Source organism: Pezoporus occidentalis, unplaced genomic scaffold (genome assembly GCF_034315485.1).
Source record: "Pezoporus occidentalis ecotype Australia unplaced genomic scaffold, CSIRO_AGI_Poc_V1 ctg81, whole genome shotgun sequence".
In the NCBI taxonomy this organism is placed as follows: Eukaryota; Metazoa; Chordata; class Aves; order Psittaciformes; family Psittacidae; genus Pezoporus; species Pezoporus occidentalis.
This window is the reverse complement of record NW_026916170.1, coordinates 7,789,611-7,810,289: the sequence shown is the minus strand read 5'-3', so window position 1 is coordinate 7,810,289 and position 20,679 is coordinate 7,789,611. Positions and strand designations below refer to the sequence as shown.

General features: G+C 37.5%; 1 protein-coding gene across 1 annotated transcript in view; it reads left to right on the top strand.

The window, feature by feature from the left end:
• The window catches only part of ADGRG2 (adhesion G protein-coupled receptor G2), a 60,677-nt gene extending 42,304 nt beyond the window's left edge, over positions 1–18,373 (top strand). The window contains exons 15-28 of the mRNA XM_062603860.1: positions 62–798; positions 1,602–1,800; positions 2,189–2,345; positions 4,412–4,561; positions 4,785–4,907; positions 5,947–5,992; positions 6,493–6,596; positions 7,177–7,301; positions 8,107–8,375; positions 9,146–9,245; positions 9,549–9,823; positions 11,800–11,901; positions 12,615–12,767; positions 16,339–18,373. Coding sequence (XP_062459844.1) covers positions 62–798; positions 1,602–1,800; positions 2,189–2,345; positions 4,412–4,561; positions 4,785–4,907; positions 5,947–5,992; positions 6,493–6,596; positions 7,177–7,301; positions 8,107–8,375; positions 9,146–9,245; positions 9,549–9,823; positions 11,800–11,901; positions 12,615–12,767; positions 16,339–16,523 — 2,725 coding nt within the window. The 3' untranslated portion in view covers positions 16,524–18,373. The remainder of the gene's footprint in view (positions 1–61; positions 799–1,601; positions 1,801–2,188; positions 2,346–4,411; positions 4,562–4,784; positions 4,908–5,946; positions 5,993–6,492; positions 6,597–7,176; positions 7,302–8,106; positions 8,376–9,145; positions 9,246–9,548; positions 9,824–11,799; positions 11,902–12,614; positions 12,768–16,338) is intronic.
• Positions 18,374–20,679: the final 2,306 nt, after the last annotated feature.

The window sequence follows — 20,679 nt, the reverse complement described above, 5'->3', positions numbered from 1 at the left end:
TATAAACAGTGTTAAATTTAACATGCATTTCTGTGCTTCTTTTTTTTTTTTTTTTTTGCAGTACTATAAAAGTGCCATCTCATTCTATATGGGTTCCTTTCCCCCATTTCCCTTCTCTCCCTAAAAAGACTTCCCCCAAATCCAGTACTCTTACTTCCCCCACTATGCTTTCCACCAAACAAAGCCCTACAATTAGACCACTGCTCCCACCGTTCACAGAAATGTCTTCTGGAACTCTTTCCACATCTCCCACTACAAATACTCTCTCTGAAGCTTCTACCACATCCACTACTGAAACTTCTGTGTCTTCCACCAGTGTTCCTACTACACTTTCTTTTTCTGAGTCTCCTGCCCAGCCTACTGTGCAAACTTTTACTTCCATAGCTTCTAATAAATCTGTCACTATCTCCACACCTGCAGCAAAATCTGTCACTAATGCTGCTTTCTCAGTTAAATCTGATGGTGGGTATCTTAGCAAGCCTATTACAATTGTTTCTCCTTCTGTAGGTTTCACTAAACATTCTGCAGTATCCTCTTCTGAGCTTCCCCCCAGACCTTCAGTAACAGTTTCCCCTGTTGAGACTACCACCAAATCTGTTGCAAAAATTCAACCTCCTGCTACAGATTCAACCCAACCTATTCCTAGTTACAAAAACATTACTAAAGCACCTATTCTTCCCCTTACTCCTTTCACAATAACTTTGACCCCTACTGTTAGTCCTGTCAACCATGCTGTCTCAGCTTCTCATCATCATTCTACTGCTGATGGCCATGGCAGCCTGCCTAAAGGGAGCACAGGTAAATATGACAAGTAAAATGATTTTTTGTAATTTAATTTGAATGTTAAATATCGAATTTGCTTTTAAATTTTATTAAACAAGATTATATACCCAATCTGTGACCTTCCAGTTACTGTGAAAAACCTGAGACAACTTTTGTAAGGTCTGTACTTTTTAAAATACATTCAGAAGTCTTTGGCCATGATGAGTGATACCTCACTCCACAAATTGGTTTGTAACTGTGATAAACAGGTACTGTGCTAAGTCCCAACAGGTACTTTTTGTAGAAAATATTGAGTCACTGAGCCAGGTAGATAATTTTTTTACTAAGCTAGTATTTAAAATATTACAAATCAATGTTGGATCATTCTTAAAATTGTGTTACTGATTAGGAATATTCTTAATGGCTATGTATTTTCCTGTGAAGACTGTACACATCTTTACAAGTTTCTTTTTAAATTGCTGATCTTGCCTTGATTTTATTTTACTTTCAGGCATCCAGTAGCTAAAAGTCCACAATAATAGAATATTTAACATCACTAATGGCTTGATGTGATGAACTTTGTAATCAATAAAAAGTTGAATTAATGCTGGCCATTTGAAACCTTGCTTTATGTTTTCATAAGATTTGAGGTATTGCTATCTGCAAAGTAGCTCATAGTGAGAAAAGGGGGTTCTGTTTCACATAACACGTTGAGAGACCTTTCAAGCCGTGATAAGATTTGTTGGTCAAGAGAACTGCATATTTTTTTCTGCTTCTCAAACGACTTAATTTGTTGAATATAATGTTTAAATAAATGCACAACTTTTCTTCTGTCACAGGAAAGACACTGTTGGCTACCACATACACAACTTCTGTATATACCACCATTAATATTACCACAGCTGAGCAAATTGTGTCCAAAATAGAAAGTGATTTAGCAGATGGAAAAGTAGAGCCAAAAGATGTAGAAAGGATGGTTAGTGAGGTTAGCAAAGTCCTGACTGCTTCTGAACCGTTACCACCCCGAATATCTAACAGGTAGGTCATTGTGGCAATAGATAAATGTGTGTTGTATTGACTGTCTTGATAAATGGGTGTCAGCAATATTAATTTTTTAATATTAATTTTTTAATATTAATTTTTTAATATTAATTTTTTAATAATCATAATGCAAAACAATGTTTCTTGTTCAAAATGGAAGGAGCACCATTCTAGTGTTACCAGATAGAATAGAATAGGATTATAGCATAATATTATCTAATATAATATCATGGAAAACAGTATAATTTTTTGTGTTAATACCATATAAGTGAGCAGAGTCAGTTGTATTTTACACTATGCTTCAATTGCTGCTCCAAAGCTACATCTTGCCTGAAAATGTTGGGTGTATGTACTTGGTGATACTAAGTATTTCTTTTCTTAACAGGATTATAAAACTGGTGGATTATATTGGTTTAAAGCTGAACTTCTCAGGAACATCTGCTGATTTTGCCTCCCCTTCCTTGGCTCTAGCAGTTGTCAAAACCACCAGCATCCGCTCCAACCAAATGTCTTTTGCTGTCCAGGACTCAGCTGATCTCCAGGTTAAACACTGATAATTTTAAATGGTTACAAAATCTCATTTATTTTAAAGTATTTATGGTTTTATATTTATATGTAATGCGAGTTTGTTCTGTGTTTATGTCATAATTTCAGGATCTTTAATTCATGTTAGTTCCAGAGAAAAAAATACTTCGGTTTTGAAGCCCTCCATAGTTTTCCTTTCATATTCAATTGTGTAAATAAGTAACAGACCGGCATTTGACTAATAAACTGTTAGAGAGGTACAGCCAGAACACTGGAATGGACAGAGTGCTTGGTAGAATAATTTTGCCTCAGAAACCCTGAATCATGAGTCACCTCATCACCCACCTGACAGTGCTGAAATTTGTCAGAGTGTTACCAGATGGCTTCATCTGCTAGAAGGAGATTAATTGCAGAGTGTTCCAGGAAAGAACTATTACGTTGCTCGCATAATGACATTCGTACCTTTGTCGCTCATGACTAGTTGGTCTTGCCAAGAAGTGCTTAGAAAGTTTGGATCCACTTTGTCTCAAAATCTCCCTCCTGCTTGAGGAAATAATAATTTGGACAATACCAGTCTTGGAGGCTTAAGCAAGGAAAGATGGAAAGTTCTGAATAGATTTTGGCACATCCTGTCCTTAAGAGAAGGAAATAGCTTAACGTAGCATGAGCCATAAGTAGCGCTGGAACTGTTCTGTGACACTGAAAATGGTATGATAACATTTGAGTTCTTTGATATATTCTTTGCAATATGTGCTGCATGAATCTGAGGTGACTGGGAGGTGCTAGTGCTGAAAACCAGATAATTTGCTAATGATTTTTTGGAAAACTTCTGGCACTGGCAATGAAATGCAGAGACTTTCCAACAAGTATTACTTAGTTCAAATCACAGCAACAGGAATGCTTTTGTGGAATCGATTCAGGATTTCTTTGGTGGCTTTCTAAACCAGTGATCTCCAAAATGGGGTGTGAGTACCTCTGGTTGTGTCCATTGGGGTGCAAGAAATATTGGGGTGCAAAAAGATACAAATATTTTTTACATGATTAATAAATAAAAAATATATATTTAAAAAGAATGTTTAATCTTCATATCATCCTTTTTCAATTTCTATTTTTGTGTATGTTTTATAATATGCATAATTAGTACAGTAGTGTATGCATATAACTTATAAATGGATAGATACATTTTGGGGTGCATGGCTAAAAAATTTTTAAGGGGTGCATGTTCAAAAATGTTTATTGAACAGAACAGAATAATTAAGAACAGAAGTTAAACCACATTGTTAAGGCACTGTGAGGAGCACACAGTGATATTTCTATTACAGCCATTGTTTGAATACACAGATAACTTACTTCTTCAGTTTTGCTGATGTTACACATCTCTCAGGAACTCTGAAATGATGATATTTGTATGTAAAGTGACTAATGTACAACAAGAAAATGTTAGAGACTTTGTACTAAACAAAGCTCTCTGTTCTGTAAGTACAGCACAGAAAACTGGTTGAAAGTTCAGATTTTTTTCTGATAATATTCTGCCAGTGAGCTCTTGAGATACACGAATTGTAGATTATCCAGTTCATTTTTGTTATTTTTGCCAGATGATCATAAAGTTAGGATTTATGTTCTTAGATTCTGCTTAACCTACTATATTTAAAAACCTATTGACAAATAATAACTATTTAAAGTTTTTCTGAATTCTGACATACTTCATATGGGGTATATATAAAATTCTTTGCCTTTCAGGCTTAAATATTAATCTCCTTACACAGGAGACTTACCTAGGTTGTTGCTCTTCACCTTTTTCAAATCAATATTATCCATCACAGCAATGTGTTCTCTTCCTGTAAGAAAATGGAGTAAAGCCAGAGTATTTTCGGTGGTAGGCAGACCTGAAATGAGTTGCATCCTTTTCAAGCCTGCGGGTGCTATTTATTCATGGCAGCAGGAGAGGAATGAGACAGCAGTAGTGAGTTCCTGACAATGATAAAAGAGATAAGCATTTCAAAGTTCTAAACTGAAAGTAAGTCATAGTTTATTTTTAATTTAGGGATGGAAATGAAGCATAATCCTTGCATTTATTTTTCAGATTTCTCTAGGCAGTAATGCAATTAATGATGTAAATAATCTCGGATCAATTACACTTCCTTCATCATTGCTGACCAGTTTACCCCATGATGAGTTGAACTTGGCTTCTAGAATTATATTCAACCTCTTTAAGAAGACCACTGTGTTCCAGGTATCTTTTTGATCCTCTATTCATATGGGTTTTAAACTCAAGCCTAGAGCAAAATAAAATGTAAATGAACTTTATTACCACAAAGCACATTACCAAGCTTCCTGATTTAAAATGTAATTGTTTTTCTCCAGTGCCTGCTCTGGATAATACCTGAGCTTGTAGGTGCTATACTGTAGTACTGTTTCATTTATGATTTTTAAATCTTATTCTTTTGTTGTTCCAGGATCTGTCCTTGAAGAATGCATCTTTAATCAGCAGTGTTATATCATCGAGTGTTTCTAACCTCACAATTAGCAACTTAAAGGCAAATGTTACTGTCGTATTACAGAATATCAAACCTAATCAGGTATGATCTACATTTTGACATACAACTTTGTTGCCTCCAATAGAATTGTTGTAGACAAAACACTGTATTAAGAATACAGATCTGTTCATTCTGCTTTACTAGTGTGGGCTTTTCATCTCCATTTGCACTTTCCAAATCACTCATCTTTGTTTATTTATCACTGGTATATATATTTTTTTTCCCCTGTGGTTTCAGATGTCACTCTCTAACTTACCCATTCAGTTTTTATGTTTTTATCTTTTCTACTTGCTCTTCTATCGTATTCTTCAAAGAATAAAACCTTCTAGATGAAAACCTGACAGTGGGTGTTGCTATGCAGATGCTGCAATCATGACATTTGTAGGTGCGTCACAGCCGGACAGCAACACAAGTATTTTTTCTGAGGGGGAATGTTGGTCCTTGAACTAGAACACAGGATTGTGTCATCTGCAAGTATTAGGGCTCATCTACAGCATCTCTTTCCTAAATAAGCAACAAAGATTAAAATCTTCTATCCCATATCTTAAAATGTAGTGTGGTCTTTACTTATCTTGATATATTATTCTATTTTGAGATATAACTGTAAAAGTATTAGTATTCATAGCAGTATAGTGCATTACTGCTACTATTTTTAGGATTTTCATGTGTGTAGAGGAAATCCTCTTGTAAACCTTTAACATCATGGTACTATAAAGGGATCAAACGTTTGCAAATGAAAAAGATTTTCCTTGTCTTTGTGGTCATGTTCTCCATACTTTCAAAATCACCAAGGATGAGAAATCCCAAGAATTTGTATAGTGTGGGAAGGCAGTGAAAGAGCATGCATTCATAATGTTCTACCAGGAACAGAATCTTAGCATAAACATGAGTGCTAGCTCCTGTACGCTGACTTCAGACAAGCATATTTTCACAAGCATATTGCAATATTAATCCATTCTTTGTGCTGTATACTGTATTTATTCTTGCCTGCGTTTTGTAGATAATTACTTGATCATAAACTCATAGTTTAGTAAAATTTTCTTTTTCATTTTTTATTTTTTTTTTTTTACCTCCTGAACAGGATAATTCAACAGTTAGATGTGTTTTTTGGGACTTTAATAAAAATGGTAAGTACCTCATATAACCTAAGATATCATGCCGGTTTAGCTATGTTATAGAATCATAGAATAGGTAGGGTTGGAAAGGACTTTAAGATCATCATCAAGTTCCAACCCCCCTGCCATGGGCAGGGACATCTCACACTAAACCATGTCGCCCAAGGCTCTCTCCAACCTGGCCTTGAACACAGCCAGGGATGGGTCATTCACAACTTCATTGGGCAACCCATTCCAGTGCCTCACCACCCTCACAGTAAAGGACTTCTTACTTATATCTAACCTAAACTTCCCCTGTTCAACTCGTTACCCCTTGTCCTATCACTACAATCCGTAATGAAGAGTCCCTCCCCAGCATCCTTATAGGCCCCGTTTAGATACTGGAAGGCTGCTATGAGGTCTCCACGCAGCCTTCTCTTCTCCAGGCTGAACAGCCCCAACTTTCTCAGCATGTCACTCATGTTAATATAAGTAGAAGTTTTTATGAATGACAAAGCTGTTTTCTTTCACAGGTGGACATGGAGGCTGGTCATATGAAGGTTGCATAGTTAAAGAAAGTAGAGTAAATGAAACAGTCTGTTCGTGCAACCACCTCACAAGCTTTGCAGTTTTGATGGTAATTATTTTTAAAATTATTTTAATAAATTATATTAAAAATTACCCTAATCCGAGAACATACTTAAGCATGTGTTAAGCAAATGAGTTTTCAGTAAGCACATACCACCTATGAAATACTACTCAGATTTATTTACTTCAGTGTTAGTACATATGGCCATTCATTTAGTCACATGCTTAAGCTGCCTGTTGAATGGTGGCCCATGAGTTCCGCTGTAGTAAAAAATTCCTTAAGTGCTTATTAAACTGCAGCTTTTACACTTAGGCAATTGTTTATACTGTAGGAAATAGAAAATTAGGATAAATAAAATTTAAAACAGGTTTTTAATCAAATGGGACTTCACAATTAAAATCATACAATATTTTCCAGTTGTAAGGGAGCCATAAGGATTATTGAGTCCAACTCCCTACTCCTTGCAGGACTAGACTGGCTTTTCTGGGTTTTAAGAATGATTCATGATGGAAAGAACTGTTTCCTTTGGTATTTAACAGCAGAGGAAAAGGTGTATTTTGTTTTTTTTTTTTATCTTTTTCCATTTAATAAACATTTTATCTGAAATTGACTTCTGTTTCCATTTTAGAACTTGTATGGAAATACTCCTTTGAATCCCACACAAGAATTGGTACTGACTTTTATATCCTACATAGGCTGTGGCCTCTCTGCAATTTTTCTTTCTATTACTCTTGTGACCTACATAGCCTTTGAGTAAGTACCTGTTCAACTGAGCTCCCATTATTCTTCAATTATGATTGCTTGTAGTCTTCACTCCAAAGTCCTTTCCAATAATATGGATTCTATCTCGGCTAATAATACACAGATTTGTCCAGTTTACCAGGAAGGTGTTGATTCAGTCTTCAGGAATGTTAATGTTGTGCACAAGTTAATTAATCGTGAGGCTTTATACAGCCAGAAGTGAAGAAGCAGCACTCTTAAATACTTTGTAATGGGTTATCATAATAGAAGGATGAAGGAATGTGTTCAAAACAGAACATGTATAGAACAGAGCAGGGTGATAGAATTTTTAAATACATTTGTATTCTTTGTTGTTTTTAAAACTTTTCTCTTACATTTGAGCCTTAACTATTGAATCCTCCATCCTATGTTTCAGAAACTGTCCTCAAAGTTACTCAGCACATGTTTAGTCTCTCATTATCCTCTCATCAAGGACTTGCTTGTCTATGTCAAGGCTTTAGAAGCCCAGTCAAAAGCCTAATCCAGTTCAGCAATAAAGAATAATCACATTTTCGTTTTTGGAAGAACTGTAACAAGAAGTCCAATATACAGTGTAAAACAAAAAAAAAACAACATAGTACTAAACTCCAAGAATTCAGGTTAATAGCTGTATTTATGTAGCCTTATTATAACAAACTTTATTCATATATGAAGCATTATATATGAATGAAAATATGTATTTTTTTCCTTGGTATTTGTGCACTAAGGACCACAAGAGAGGAAGTAAGCCAGAAATCCATAGACAATTGATATAATCTCACTAATTTGCCTTTTTTAGGAAAATCCGGAGAGACTACCCCTCCAAAATCCTTATTCAGCTCTGTGCTGCATTACTTCTACTCAACTTAGTTTTCCTCCTTGACTCATGGATTGCACTGTATGATACACGACGCCTGTGCATTGCAGTTGCAGTATTTCTTCACTACTTCCTCTTGGTTTCCTTCACCTGGATGGGCCTAGAAGCTTTCCACATGTATCTGGCCCTGGTGAAAGTCTTTAATACCTACGTGCGGAAATACATTCTTAAATTTTGCGTCGTTGGTTGGGGTATGTAGGTTTTATTTTTCCTTTTCTCTTAGCAAGTATTTCAGTGAATGTGACACAGGCTAGAAATGAAAATGAAGTAGTCAGTGTTACAACCTTGCAGTGACCAGGTATTTATTATCAGTAAATCTGACCCTATACATTCCACCTTTCTGAGGTAGGAAACTCCTTCCTAACTGCAGAACTGAGGCTGCTGCGATGCAAACTGATAATGAATTTTCCTTGTGCAAGTACAACAGAACCAATTTTGAACATGCGTGCTTCTGTTTCCACTTACCAAACAGATGGCGTCAGTTGCGTCTTGAAAATAATAAGTGTATACATATATTCTATTTCTGGGATAGCACTGTTGCTAACAAAAAGCCATCAGAGAAGATCTAACTGGGTAAAAAGATTCTAGACCTGATTATCCTCTTTGGCCACTTGAGTAAACATGAGTGAAGGCACTAAAATCAATAGAACTGTTTTATTAAAGCAGATGTAAGAAAGAAAATCAGGTATCAAATCAGTTTATTGAGTGATGGTATTTGCTGCCTTATTCAGAAAGGTTTGGAGCTAACTGTGGAGAAGAACTCTTGTTTCTTTGCAAGTTATGCTCCTGAACAGTTTGCATGTTCAGGTTTTAGATGCTTTAGACAGCTAGCAGTCAACAGAATTCAACAGACAAATTTCAGAAACAAATTGTACATTTCACAGAAAAATAGAATCATTTCATGTGCTCATACTACTGTCTTTCTCATGATTTTTACTTTTATAATCTCATAATCTTTAAGGGTTACCAGCAGTAGTTGTGTCCATCGTGTTGGCAGTGTCACCAGATAATTATGGACTTATAACCACTGGAAAAGTTTCAATAAACAGGCCTGATGAATTGTGAGTTAAAGGGGGGTGCTTTGGGGGGAGATGGGTGGGAGAGATGTCCTACAAAATGGCTTTTCTTTAAGGATTGGGAAGGGAAGGAAACAATGGGAGAATTTTGAAATTATATAGCTCTACAGTATATCATGTGTTTTGTGATGATGGCTTATATGAAAGTTCTTACCTTTTGGCCAAAAAAGTACTTTCTACTAAAGAGGCATAATAGTGCGCATTGCAACAAACTACACCTTTATCTCATGTTCATTTTACTCTATCTCGGTATCTGATAATGATTGACAGACTGTTCTTGTGTTCTAGCTGTTGGATTAAAAACAGAATTGTCTTCTATATTACTGCTGTGGGATACTTTTGTGTGATATTCCTGATCAATATCAGCATGTTCATTGTTGTGCTGATCCAGTTGTGTCGTATCAAAAAGAAAAAACAGCTTGGAGCTCAAAGAAAAACCAGTATTCAAGACCTTAGGAGTGTTGCCGGCCTCACATTCCTGTTGGGAATTACTTGGGGATTTGCCTTCTTCACAGTAAATGATGTATTTACTTACCTCTTTACCATTTTCAACACTTTGCAAGGTAAGTTTATCCTTCATGTGACAGCTCGTTGCATACAATGTAATGAATAAAGCATCTGGAAGTGGCATTTTCTTGATTTAGCAATAGAGTAATTTTGATACATGCTGTAACATGTTAATTAAATTAGAGATGATACTGCTTTACTGTAATTTAAATTACAGTTATGTTTCAGAAAGGTACAGGAAAGCTAGCTACTATTTATAGGTATAATGTATTTATAAATATTATAATTTTAAAAATGTATGCAAACCAGAATCCAGTGGAAGTTACTGTATTTCTCTGGTCAACAGATCAATTGCAAATAGTTGCTGTAAGTGTTCACATAATAATGCAATTAATGTAGTGAAAACTGTATCATTTCTCCACTTACCCTAAGGCATAGGATTGAGGTGTAACATTCAACAAAGGACCACTGAGACAGGCAAGCCCTTCAACATCTTAAAGTTAGTGGTCTAACTGTTAAGCATGGCCTTTAGTACATAAGAACATAAAGGAAGTAGATATGAAGGGACGCAGCTTTGCAAAGGCCAGGATGATAGTGGACATAGAGTTTCAAAGGCTGCAAAAGCTTTCACATAAACAGAAGGTGCCATAGGTGCCTGCAGTTATCAAAGTATACCTGAATTGCCCTGCTGAAGTTTGGATTCAAACTTCTGTTTAAATGGCACTTTAGATGACTGGCTGGCTGATTTCCCAGAGAGACTAAAACAAAGAACATTGCGGTTCAGTGTATATACCTCTCCCCTATTACTATGTTGATCTTTTGAGTACCTCTTTGGTAACCTGAGGGGTTGAACCCACATCTTCCTAGGTCTCTCATGGGATTGTGTTGAACTAACACAAGACTAGATGTTATGTGGTCAGAGTAATTCACTGTGTGAAGTTAAGTTGCCCTTCTACCCAGTTTTAAGTTAGGTGCTGGGCAAATTTTTGTATTAGAAGTAATAAGGGTACATAAATTGTATTGACTTTAATTGAGCTAATGGCAGTGTTTCAAAACTATATTTGAAAATGGTGTAGAACCATCTTTATAGAGCAACACCTAGTTACAGTCAAAAATTCATCCCAAAAGCCAAAGTTGGGAAAGATACTGAAGCAAAGGATGACGTAAATAATCTCTTCTAGTGGGATTTTACACACTTAAGTGGCCTTAAAAGCCAGTAAATATAACATACATGTCTGTAGCAGCAGTCTGATCATTTAGCTTTTCCTCATATTATCTTCTATTAATTGTAAACTCAACACATCTGTTCTCAGGGACACACTGCAGCTGAAAAATTGTGCAAAGACCAAGCGCCACTTTTCCTTACAGGGCAAAGATGACAATGGACTTTTTATCAGAGAAGGTTAGGACCCACCTTGTGTCAGGTAGAAGTGAATGAGAAGCAGACGACGAGTCTGTAATGTGGCACTGGCAAGAGACAGGGATGGCAAGAGATAGGGATGAGCCCCATCCCTTCTAGAAAATATTTGGCTCTGAATTTCTGGCAATGAGTGTACTAATTATTTTAGATACAAGTTGTTTTCTTTGTAGTTACTGGTTCTGCTACACTTGGTGATAACAGGTTAACTGCTCATAAAAAATGGGACAGTGTCACACCATGTGCTAACAGCTGCATAGCCTGACAGTGTCATATCATATCCTCTTGTTGACATTGCTTAGAATTTTTTTCCAAAACAGTTAAGTAAATTTCAGGATCCACGGAATTTTTTCCTTCTTATTTGATAGAAGGAAACTTTATGCACTTTGTGGATTTGGTTACATTTGTTGTTCCTACATTTGTGTGTATGATTCCTCTCATCTATTTAATGAAAAAGTACCCTTCAGTTTAGAGAGCTGTAAACTTTCTCACCAAAGAAAGGTGTCATTACTTTTGATTACAAATTTAAAAGCAGTGAAAGAAAACCAAAACATTGTTCACTAAGAAGCAGTAAAAGTAAATTTTGCAACATTCTCTAATGTTATTGTTTTGCAGGGTTCTTCATTTTTATCTTCTATTGTGTAACAAAGGAGAATGTCCGTAAACAATGGAGAAGATACCTCTGTTGTGGGAAATTCAGGCTGGCTGAAAACTCTGGTAAATATGAATACTCCTGAATGCTTACACTCTGTTAAGTTCCTAGTATCTTGTAATACTTTTCTTAAAGAAAAAAATGAATCATGTTACTGCAGTTGCATTTCTAATTTATTACCCAAGGTATACTAAAGCTCCAAAATTCTTCTTTTTGAAAGTGGTGGCTGATGCAGTTCTTACATGCTTACATGCTGTTGCATTAACCTGTTAACTGGAGCTGATCTCTTCCTCTGTACTATAAAGGCATGGCTTTGCAGAAGACTTGATCAATTAGAAGCCATGAAATTTGTTACAGCTTCTGAATCAACTGTAGTTCTACCAGTGACTTCCACATAGTTTAAACCAAAAAAACTGTAAATGATTTTATGCTATTTTGTTAATCAGTAGTTGACTTCTCCATAAAGCTGTATATGTTTTATACACTTTAACTTAGAGGGACAACTGTACTTTAGTTATTCTTCTGATCTGGTCTGCAGTCATAAAACTGTTACAGTTGGCTGCTTGTATTAAAAAAGGGACAAGAGAAAAGGGAACTAGATTTAAATAATTCTAAACGTCAAGAATCATAAAATTCTTACAATATTATTCTGTCTAGAATACTGTGAGGAGAGTGGGAAAAGCCTTATTTTTATTTTAATTCAGTTACATTATTAACTATTTTTTTATATGTTGCTTGTATGAGTTGTGCTATTTTCTGTAACATGTATCTATTGTAGACTGGAGTAGAACTGCTACTAATGGTTTAAAGAAGCAGACTGTAAATCAAGGAGTATCCAGTTCTTCCAATTCCTTACAGTCAAACAGCAACTCCACTAACTCTACAACTCTCCTAATGAATAATGATTATGCAGTGCATGCAAATGGAAATGGTATGTATAATGCAAAATAGCATGTTTTTTACTTGGCTTAAAACAGAAGTTTTAAGCTCTTTCATGCTGATGTGAAGTGCTGACAAAATATTATTCAAAAGTAGAGGGTCAGAATATTTCAGGGTGTCTCCACAAATAATACTACACATCAGTTTTAGGGAACTATAAACAAAGTTTTTAAATATCCATTTGTCCTACTCAGTGGGAACTCTTGATTTATGTATCAAATAGTAGGTAAAGTTAATTATTAGAGAAATTACTTACCAGAAGCTGCTGTTAAAGCTTGACCTGAATATGTGACAATATGTTTTAGAACAGTGCATATTTTAAGCCTCATTAAAACAAACATTGCCTGAACAAGAAAGAAATATATAGGATAATAATATAGACTTGAAAAGTATGAAAAAAATCATGTAGGAGATAAAATGAGGAAGAAAATGAATGGATTGCTCACATGGGAGCTACTTACAAGAGAAATAAAAGAAAATGAAGACTGTAACTTATAAAATCATCTCAGTGAAGAGAGCACTCCTGAGAGGGCTACTTCATTGTTGCCTGTAAATACTGAAGCTGATTTTCTCTGTAGCTCTTTACTCCCCCTGTGGGTTTTTTTATGGATGTGTTTGGCTAACAAATATATCTTTGTCGTAGGAAAAAATTCTTCAGAAGTCAAATTCTCAATCTAGTATCTTGTACTAAAAGTTGAGGCATTATTACTTTTAAAGTACCAGAGGCTGTGCCGAAAGCCTTCCTAAAATACTGGGATGCTTACTGTTTTAGAAAAGTTGCTTGCATTTTTCCTGAAAACCTTGGAAAATGTGAAATATAAATGCATATCACAAAGGAACTCTGCCAAAGCAGTGGAAAGCAAACAGCTCAATGTAGTAGGTTTTCTGGCACTGAAAGGTCAAGGTGACTTGGATGGGGAGCTCATACCTAGTGCAGTCAGTCTGGCATTGCTGTGCCATTTCCCAGCCTGTAAAATCAATAACAGTTGCCCCCCAGCTAGGCACAGTAACGAGGTTTTTTTCTCAATCCTTGCTTCTTCCTATTCTAGCACAGTACTGTTCTCTGAACTGTTACTGTCTGCTCTGTTCCTGAGAAGTTGAAATGCAGGTGCATGCAGCATTCCAATCAATTTCACATGCAAATTGGTGTAGTTTATTTGTCTATTGAGAAAACTAGATATGAGCAAAATTTACAGGTCATTACTTCCGTGTGCATAGGGTATTTTTCCCACCTGATCAAGAGTCGAACCTAAGAAGTCATGCTGTCAGCTAGGTTGTTTAGTATGAAGTTGTAGAAGATGCTCACAGGGGTTGTGTTGTCCTCATTTCCTCACACATGTTGTCATAAGACAGCAGATAACAAATGGGATAATCTTAGCAGATAATCTCTCAGATGTACAGAGTAAAAGCGATAGAGTTCATATCTGTTGCCCCCTTAATAGGTTACTGTCCATTTGGATGTACTAGCTGCATAAAGAAATCGCAACACTTCAGGAAATGGCATTTGGAGATGCCATTAGGTATCACATGGCTGAACCTGCTATTTCCTCACTGTGGAACAGAAATCACTTTCCTGAATTTGTTTGCAGAATAGCCTTATTTCCTTCTCCAATTTTGCCCTGACAGCTATTTTTAACCTTCCTTATAAAACAGTTGTGGCCAGGCAGGGAGTTAAACAACTATGTATTAACAGTGACACAATTAACAGTGTTGGCAAATACGGGGTTTTTCTGTCATTTCAGTCTTTATCTGATCTGTCTAACAAAGCTCTTCTTTTCAGCTTGCCCTATTTACATTTGTGCCTAAGTGGCCTTTTAAATTAATAACTAATATTAGACTTTTTATTTAAGATGTTTCACATAATCCGTTGGGCCATTGTGTCTGTTTAGTGGGTCCAGTGGAAGCTCAGTAGTTTGTCATGGAATTTGTAATCTTTGTTTGCCAACCATCACTACAAACCCACTCCCTTAAACTCCCATCCTGAGATATTTGTTATATGCATTACATTTTCAAACTGGTAGTAAACTTTATCAGCTAAAAATATACATTCACATCTCACTTAAAAAATACCATCTCTCATTACAAAGAAAAGTTTTTCAATAAGACTTTGATGAAACCTGGAGCTGATATGCTTAAATCAGTAGGATAACTTCTGGAAAGTATGCAGTCTACCTAAAGGATTAGTTTCTAGAGGAAGCATTTGGGTAGACCAATACAAACCTGCACGCTTGGGGGCCCTGGCCCAAGCAGAATAGAGAAGAACTGTCCAGTCTAGCCACTCAAACAGAGAATCCTTTCTGCAGGAGGAATTAAGTGCAGGGGAGGAATGTCACCATATACTTCTCCCTCTGGTGACCCCAACAAGACATAGTTGAAGAGCATCCAGTGGCCTGCCATTTCTGAAAGGGTTCAGAAGCTTGAGATAGTGAGAAAGGGCAGGACACAGCCAAAGCAGAATTCTGCTCCAGGATATTTGAGGCATTTTGATGGGACTGAATCCAGGAGTTCTGAGAGAGTCATCTTTCACTGCCTAGAGGTTTATCACCAATGTGTTTCCTCCTCCTACAACCATAAATCACAAGCCTTTTCTACCCTCACTGTTGTGTCTTTTCAGTAGATTTATTGAAATCTACTGAATCATTCTGACATTTGTATATTAAGTGTTGAGAATATTAATACAAGTAGCAAACTTGAATGTTTTACTTTTTTAATTCTGTTTCTGGTATAAATGATAAAGTGACAGCTCTTCATCTGCGTTTGTGAACTCATTTCTCAGTGGTTAACAAAATTATCCCCTCCCAAAAGAAATACTGCTATCTAGTGAACTGAGCATTTGTGGAGCATTTCATTAATAGGCTTCAGTCACCAGTGGTATTATACGTGTTCATTGTAGATTCACCTAAATGTGTAAGATTCTCAGTCTATATATGGCTTAGACCCATGATTTGACAAGGCCATATTCTGATTGTCCTCTAGAAATAAAACCTGCAAGTTGAGTGCCTTTCCAAGTTTTTAAAAAAGTATTTGTATTCTCCAACACTTGCTTGTTTCAGATGCATGGCAAACCTGAGAAACCTTTTAAACTTAGCTTGTTAAAGCAAAACTAGAATGAGAACTACTTTGCGCCTTATCTACTGATGTTTATTCCAAGTCAAAGTCTGCATTCTGAGAACGGTGACCTTTGCTGCTTCAAATCATAGAATCATAGAATCATTAGGGTTGGAAAGGACCTTAGGATCATCTAGTTCCAACCCCCTGCCATGGGTAGAGACACCTTACACTAAATCATATCACCCAAGGCCTTGTCCAACCTGGCCTTGAACACTGCCAGGGTTGGAGCATACAGAATCCTGTTGTACATAAATATATTAACATCTCTCAAATCTCACTGGCTTCTACACACAAAAAGAAATATATGCAGATTATGTACAGAAAAATACACATTTTGAAATTGTTGCAGGGATAAAATGAGAGTGCCTGAACTCCCTTCAATGACTGAAAAAGTGTGGGAGACTTGAGACTGAACCTTTCTGATGGGATGCACTTTTTTTCTGTTTCAACAGGCCATCTTGCCAGTGAGAAGAATGGTGTTTCTTTCAGTGTACAGAATGGTGATTTGTGTCTCCATGACTTTTCAGGCAAACAACTTGTACTGCAAGAAAAGGATGATACAGGCAGCCAGAAAAGCCACATCTCACTCAGAAGGACTTCAAAGAGGGGAAGCCTAACTTTTATCGAGAAAATGTGATTTCCTTTTAAACAGCATATTGGTTTACAGTGTGAAGTAGAGATTTACTTTAACAGTTTTACATAATGTGAGCAGACCAAGAACTGATTTTATTTAACGTATAGTACTGGAACTTCAAGGCAGCCATGCATTGAATTGACAAGGACAATTATAAAAAAAAAAAAAAAAAGGAGAAGAAAAAAGGAAGCTACTATTTTGACAAGTTACTGTGGATGTCAAATTACAGCTGGCACATTTCCATTATGATTCTTCATTAGAGGTTTATTTTGAGGTCTTTTTTTACATTTAAAAGAAAGTTTTGATTAGACTTTTTTATTACAACTAAATTTATCTGATATAATGCATAGTAGAATTATAGAAATGTAGGAAGTTACAGCTTGTCTGTAGAAATGATGTTAGCTCTAAAAATGTTAGCCATACAACCTTCAACTTTTTGTACGTTGTAGAAGCAAACTCTGTAGTGATGTACATAAACAGAAAAAACCCAAACTAAGCATCTTAGTGTTACTTTTATATTTATTTCTTGTAATATAAATTTAAATATTCCTCTGTATAGAAAAATAATTGGTATTTTGTTTTAACTTTTATTGTAAGTTTGAATTCTTCTTTAATTGAGATTATTAACATAGAATGAGACAGAAGTTGATTTCTTTAGGAAGTGAAATCACTTACAGTGGTTTAAATATATTTACTAGATACAGAACTGTAAATACAAACTGTATTGGTCTTGAACCTTTAGCAACCTCTCAGTACACCACAGAGGGACAGAAACTGGATATCATCCAAGTGCCATGAATGAGGGAGTGATAAATAGTAGGTTATTAAGTACAATTCAGTTATGTTAGTGGCTTGAGTAAGTCAATGGGAACTTTAGTGTTGTTTTCAGCAGGGTCAGTAATCTACCTTAAGTGTGGTTCCAGAGATTAAACTCGCTGCCATTTCTCATTTGCAATGATAAAGTAGAGAAGTGGTTTTTTTTTAGAAGAAAAAAATACACAGAGGGTAAATGCTAGCTGCTATATTTAGTAGCCATGAAATTGTTTGTTCCATTGTGTGGCTGTTTTTAAAGGGGCAGCTCTTGAGCTATGCTAGTGAGTATTTCTGCTTGTACTGTGGCCCTTGCCTGGTTCCCTTTTGTGATTATTTGTCTGAAAAAGCTGGATTTTGGCTCTTCATGCACAACAGCTGAAAGCCCCATACAACATTGTGAAGACTCTTCCTGAACAAAAATTAGCCTGAGCCGTAGTTGTACCTCTTCATTCTCACGCAGGTGCGCAGCTGTGGACACTTGTATTCTTGGGCAAAGGTTAGCTGCTCCTGGAGCAACAGCTAGAACAAACTGGGGCCACACTGCAGAGTACCAGACCCTGTAAAGGAGATTTTTTGAGGGAGATGCACAGTGGAGGCGAGAAAGGGCTTTGTTTTCCCAGAAGACTCGGTAGGGAGCCCTGGAAGTTCTCTTACTCACAAAAAGCATCAGATAGATGCCTCCTACCTGGGGCTTGGTTGTAGCTCAGCAATTGAATCTCTTCAGTACTCAAGCCCTCTTGTGGTTCTGTATGCAATGCACAGGTTCTTTTGGTCTCCTGTGTCCAGGACTACTCTGAATAGACTTTTAAAGTGAGAATTTTAAGTATTTGTTCTGTTTACCCACAAGGTTTTAACTGCATGTTAATAAAAGACTGTCCTGGCATGCTAGTAGCTGGAATGCATTTCTGTGAATGCTTTGACTATTTGGCTAATTGCCTTTGCACTGTTTCTTGTAAATTTATTTAATGTTCTTGTATTTATATTTTCAACTGTAAAAAAAAAAAAAAGTAATACATTTACAGCAAGTACAACACATAAAATACATAAACTTTGTCTTCTAGATAAATGTGTCGTTACAGTGGGCCGTGTTCCAGTTCTGCAGATGACACGAGCTGCAGTATGTAACCTCTTGTAGAGGATGGTGACTAGCCCTTAGATTTATTGTCTTCCACATATTTTCCCTTTCGTGGTTCCAGCAGATCTGGTTTTAAGCAGAGAAAACGCTGACAGTGCTTGCCCTCAAGTCTGCTGAAGCTCCTCCAAAGTGGAGTTGGGCTTGAGTAATTAAATTCCTTATGAAAAACACATATTCCACTGTCACTGACCTGCTTGGAATCCTCCTCTTTTTCTATTTTTTGCACATTAACATATGTTATGATGCTTTTAATGATTTTATTTAATATATTTCTGGAGGGGGGGGGTCTTTTCTGACTTTGCCACTTAAATGCACACACATAGTGTAGAAAAATTTTGCACCCACAGCAGCATATTATTTTATCTTAGTAAATAATTCTCATCATTAAACCAACTGAGAATGCTTTTGCACACTGGGTGTCAGTATCCTTTTGGTCCTTGATGTCTTGTGCACTGCTAGCAGTTGAGCCATGGCAGCCCTGCACTCTGTGAAAGCCGCAACCCCTTCCCAGAGCACCAGGGGGTCATTCATAAACAGCAACACTCTGTGTACAGCTGGCACCACCCTGCTCAGCAAACATGTTCCCTATGCATGTGCAATTCTCTCTCTAAAAAAACAGTTGCCCGGAGCAGGGAGCCCATGCACAGCTTAGGGGAGAGGGAACAGATCCATGTTGTGGGACTCTGCAGCCTCCCCTGAGCTGCAGCTGCAGGGCTTGGGCTGATGGAGTTAGGAGCCCCTAAGTAGTGCCCTGTCCCCTTCCCACTGTGGGGTGCTTATCAGAATAGTGTCTGACAGCCACCCCTTAAGGAACAGGCCTCCTTTGAAAATTGTTTTGTCAACCATGCTGCCGGTTACACAGTCAATGAAGTCAGCACAAAGAACTACAAAACTAACTCTGTTAATGCTGCAATTGCACATGAGGAAAGAAAAAAAGGCAACAGAAAAAAAAAATCCTTTATGAAGTTCGAGTGAATCCCACACCTCACACCTCCAGCTACTCTGCAACATCTTTTCTGTGCTTCAGCACCCATCCACGCTTCCCATTGCTCTGTGATGGGGAGCACAGAGGAAAATCACTGAAGATTTCGGAACTCTAACACATGTAGGTTTGGGTTGGTTTGTTTGTTTTAAAGTCTTTGTCACATTTCTAAGGCTTGGTGTCCTTTGCCTGAGTGCCCTTCTTTCTGCTGGCTCCCACCCTACCTATAGTCAGGAACTACAGTGTGGAAGCACAAGGCATGCCATGGCAAATTCCAAAGCACCCACTGTCTAATGCCCTTAGTGTGCATCCATGGGAACAGTGGGTCCATTTCCATCAGAAATCTCTACATCTTTTTCTTCATTGAGTTGGAAAGCCAAGGCTGGGGTGTGAAGATACCTGGTAAAGGTACTTCTAATGCTAAAAAACCCAACCAATCATAAAAAAAAAAAAATACACAAAAAAACACCACCAACAAAACAAATAAACAATGACAATCTTTTAAACCTTATGAATGTTCTGGCTTTTTGCACCATTATCATAGAATCATAGAATGGTTTGGGTTGGAAAGGACATGTAGTTCCACCCCCCTGCCATGGGGCAGGGACTCCTCACACTAGACCATGTCACTCAAGGCCCTGTTCAACCTGGCCTTGAACACTACCACAGATGGCGCATTTACCACTTCTTTGGGCAACCTGTACCAGTGCCTCACCACCCTCACAGTAAAGAACTTCTTCCTTGTATCTAACCTGAATCTCTTCTGTTTAAGTTTTAACCCATTATCCCTTGTCCTACCACTACAGTCCCACCAATGAAGAGGATCTATAAAATCGCCCTTGGTTTGGATCATTTATCCTGGCTTTCATCACTTGCCTTTGCCCCTGGCTGCTCCCCTGGACGCAGACATTCCCGGTGTCCCGGCTGCCGGCCGTCCCTCACGCTCACCTCCTCCCGCCGCTCCCCAGGGCAGCAGCTGGGAACACCGCAGGGAAAGCCTTCTTCTTCCCACTGGCTGAAACTGTGATTTCGGGCATCCCGCCCAGCACCATAAGCACCCTTGCTCTTTAGGGCTCCGCAGGCTCGCTTTGCCTTCCACCCCACCAAGCCGTAGACAGGGATGGAGGAACGGGGGGAAGAGGCCGGACTCCCCGCTCCTTTCCGCCCCGCCCCGTTCCGCCCCTCCTCGCCGGGGGGAAGGCGGGCTGGCGCACCACCCGCCGGGCAGG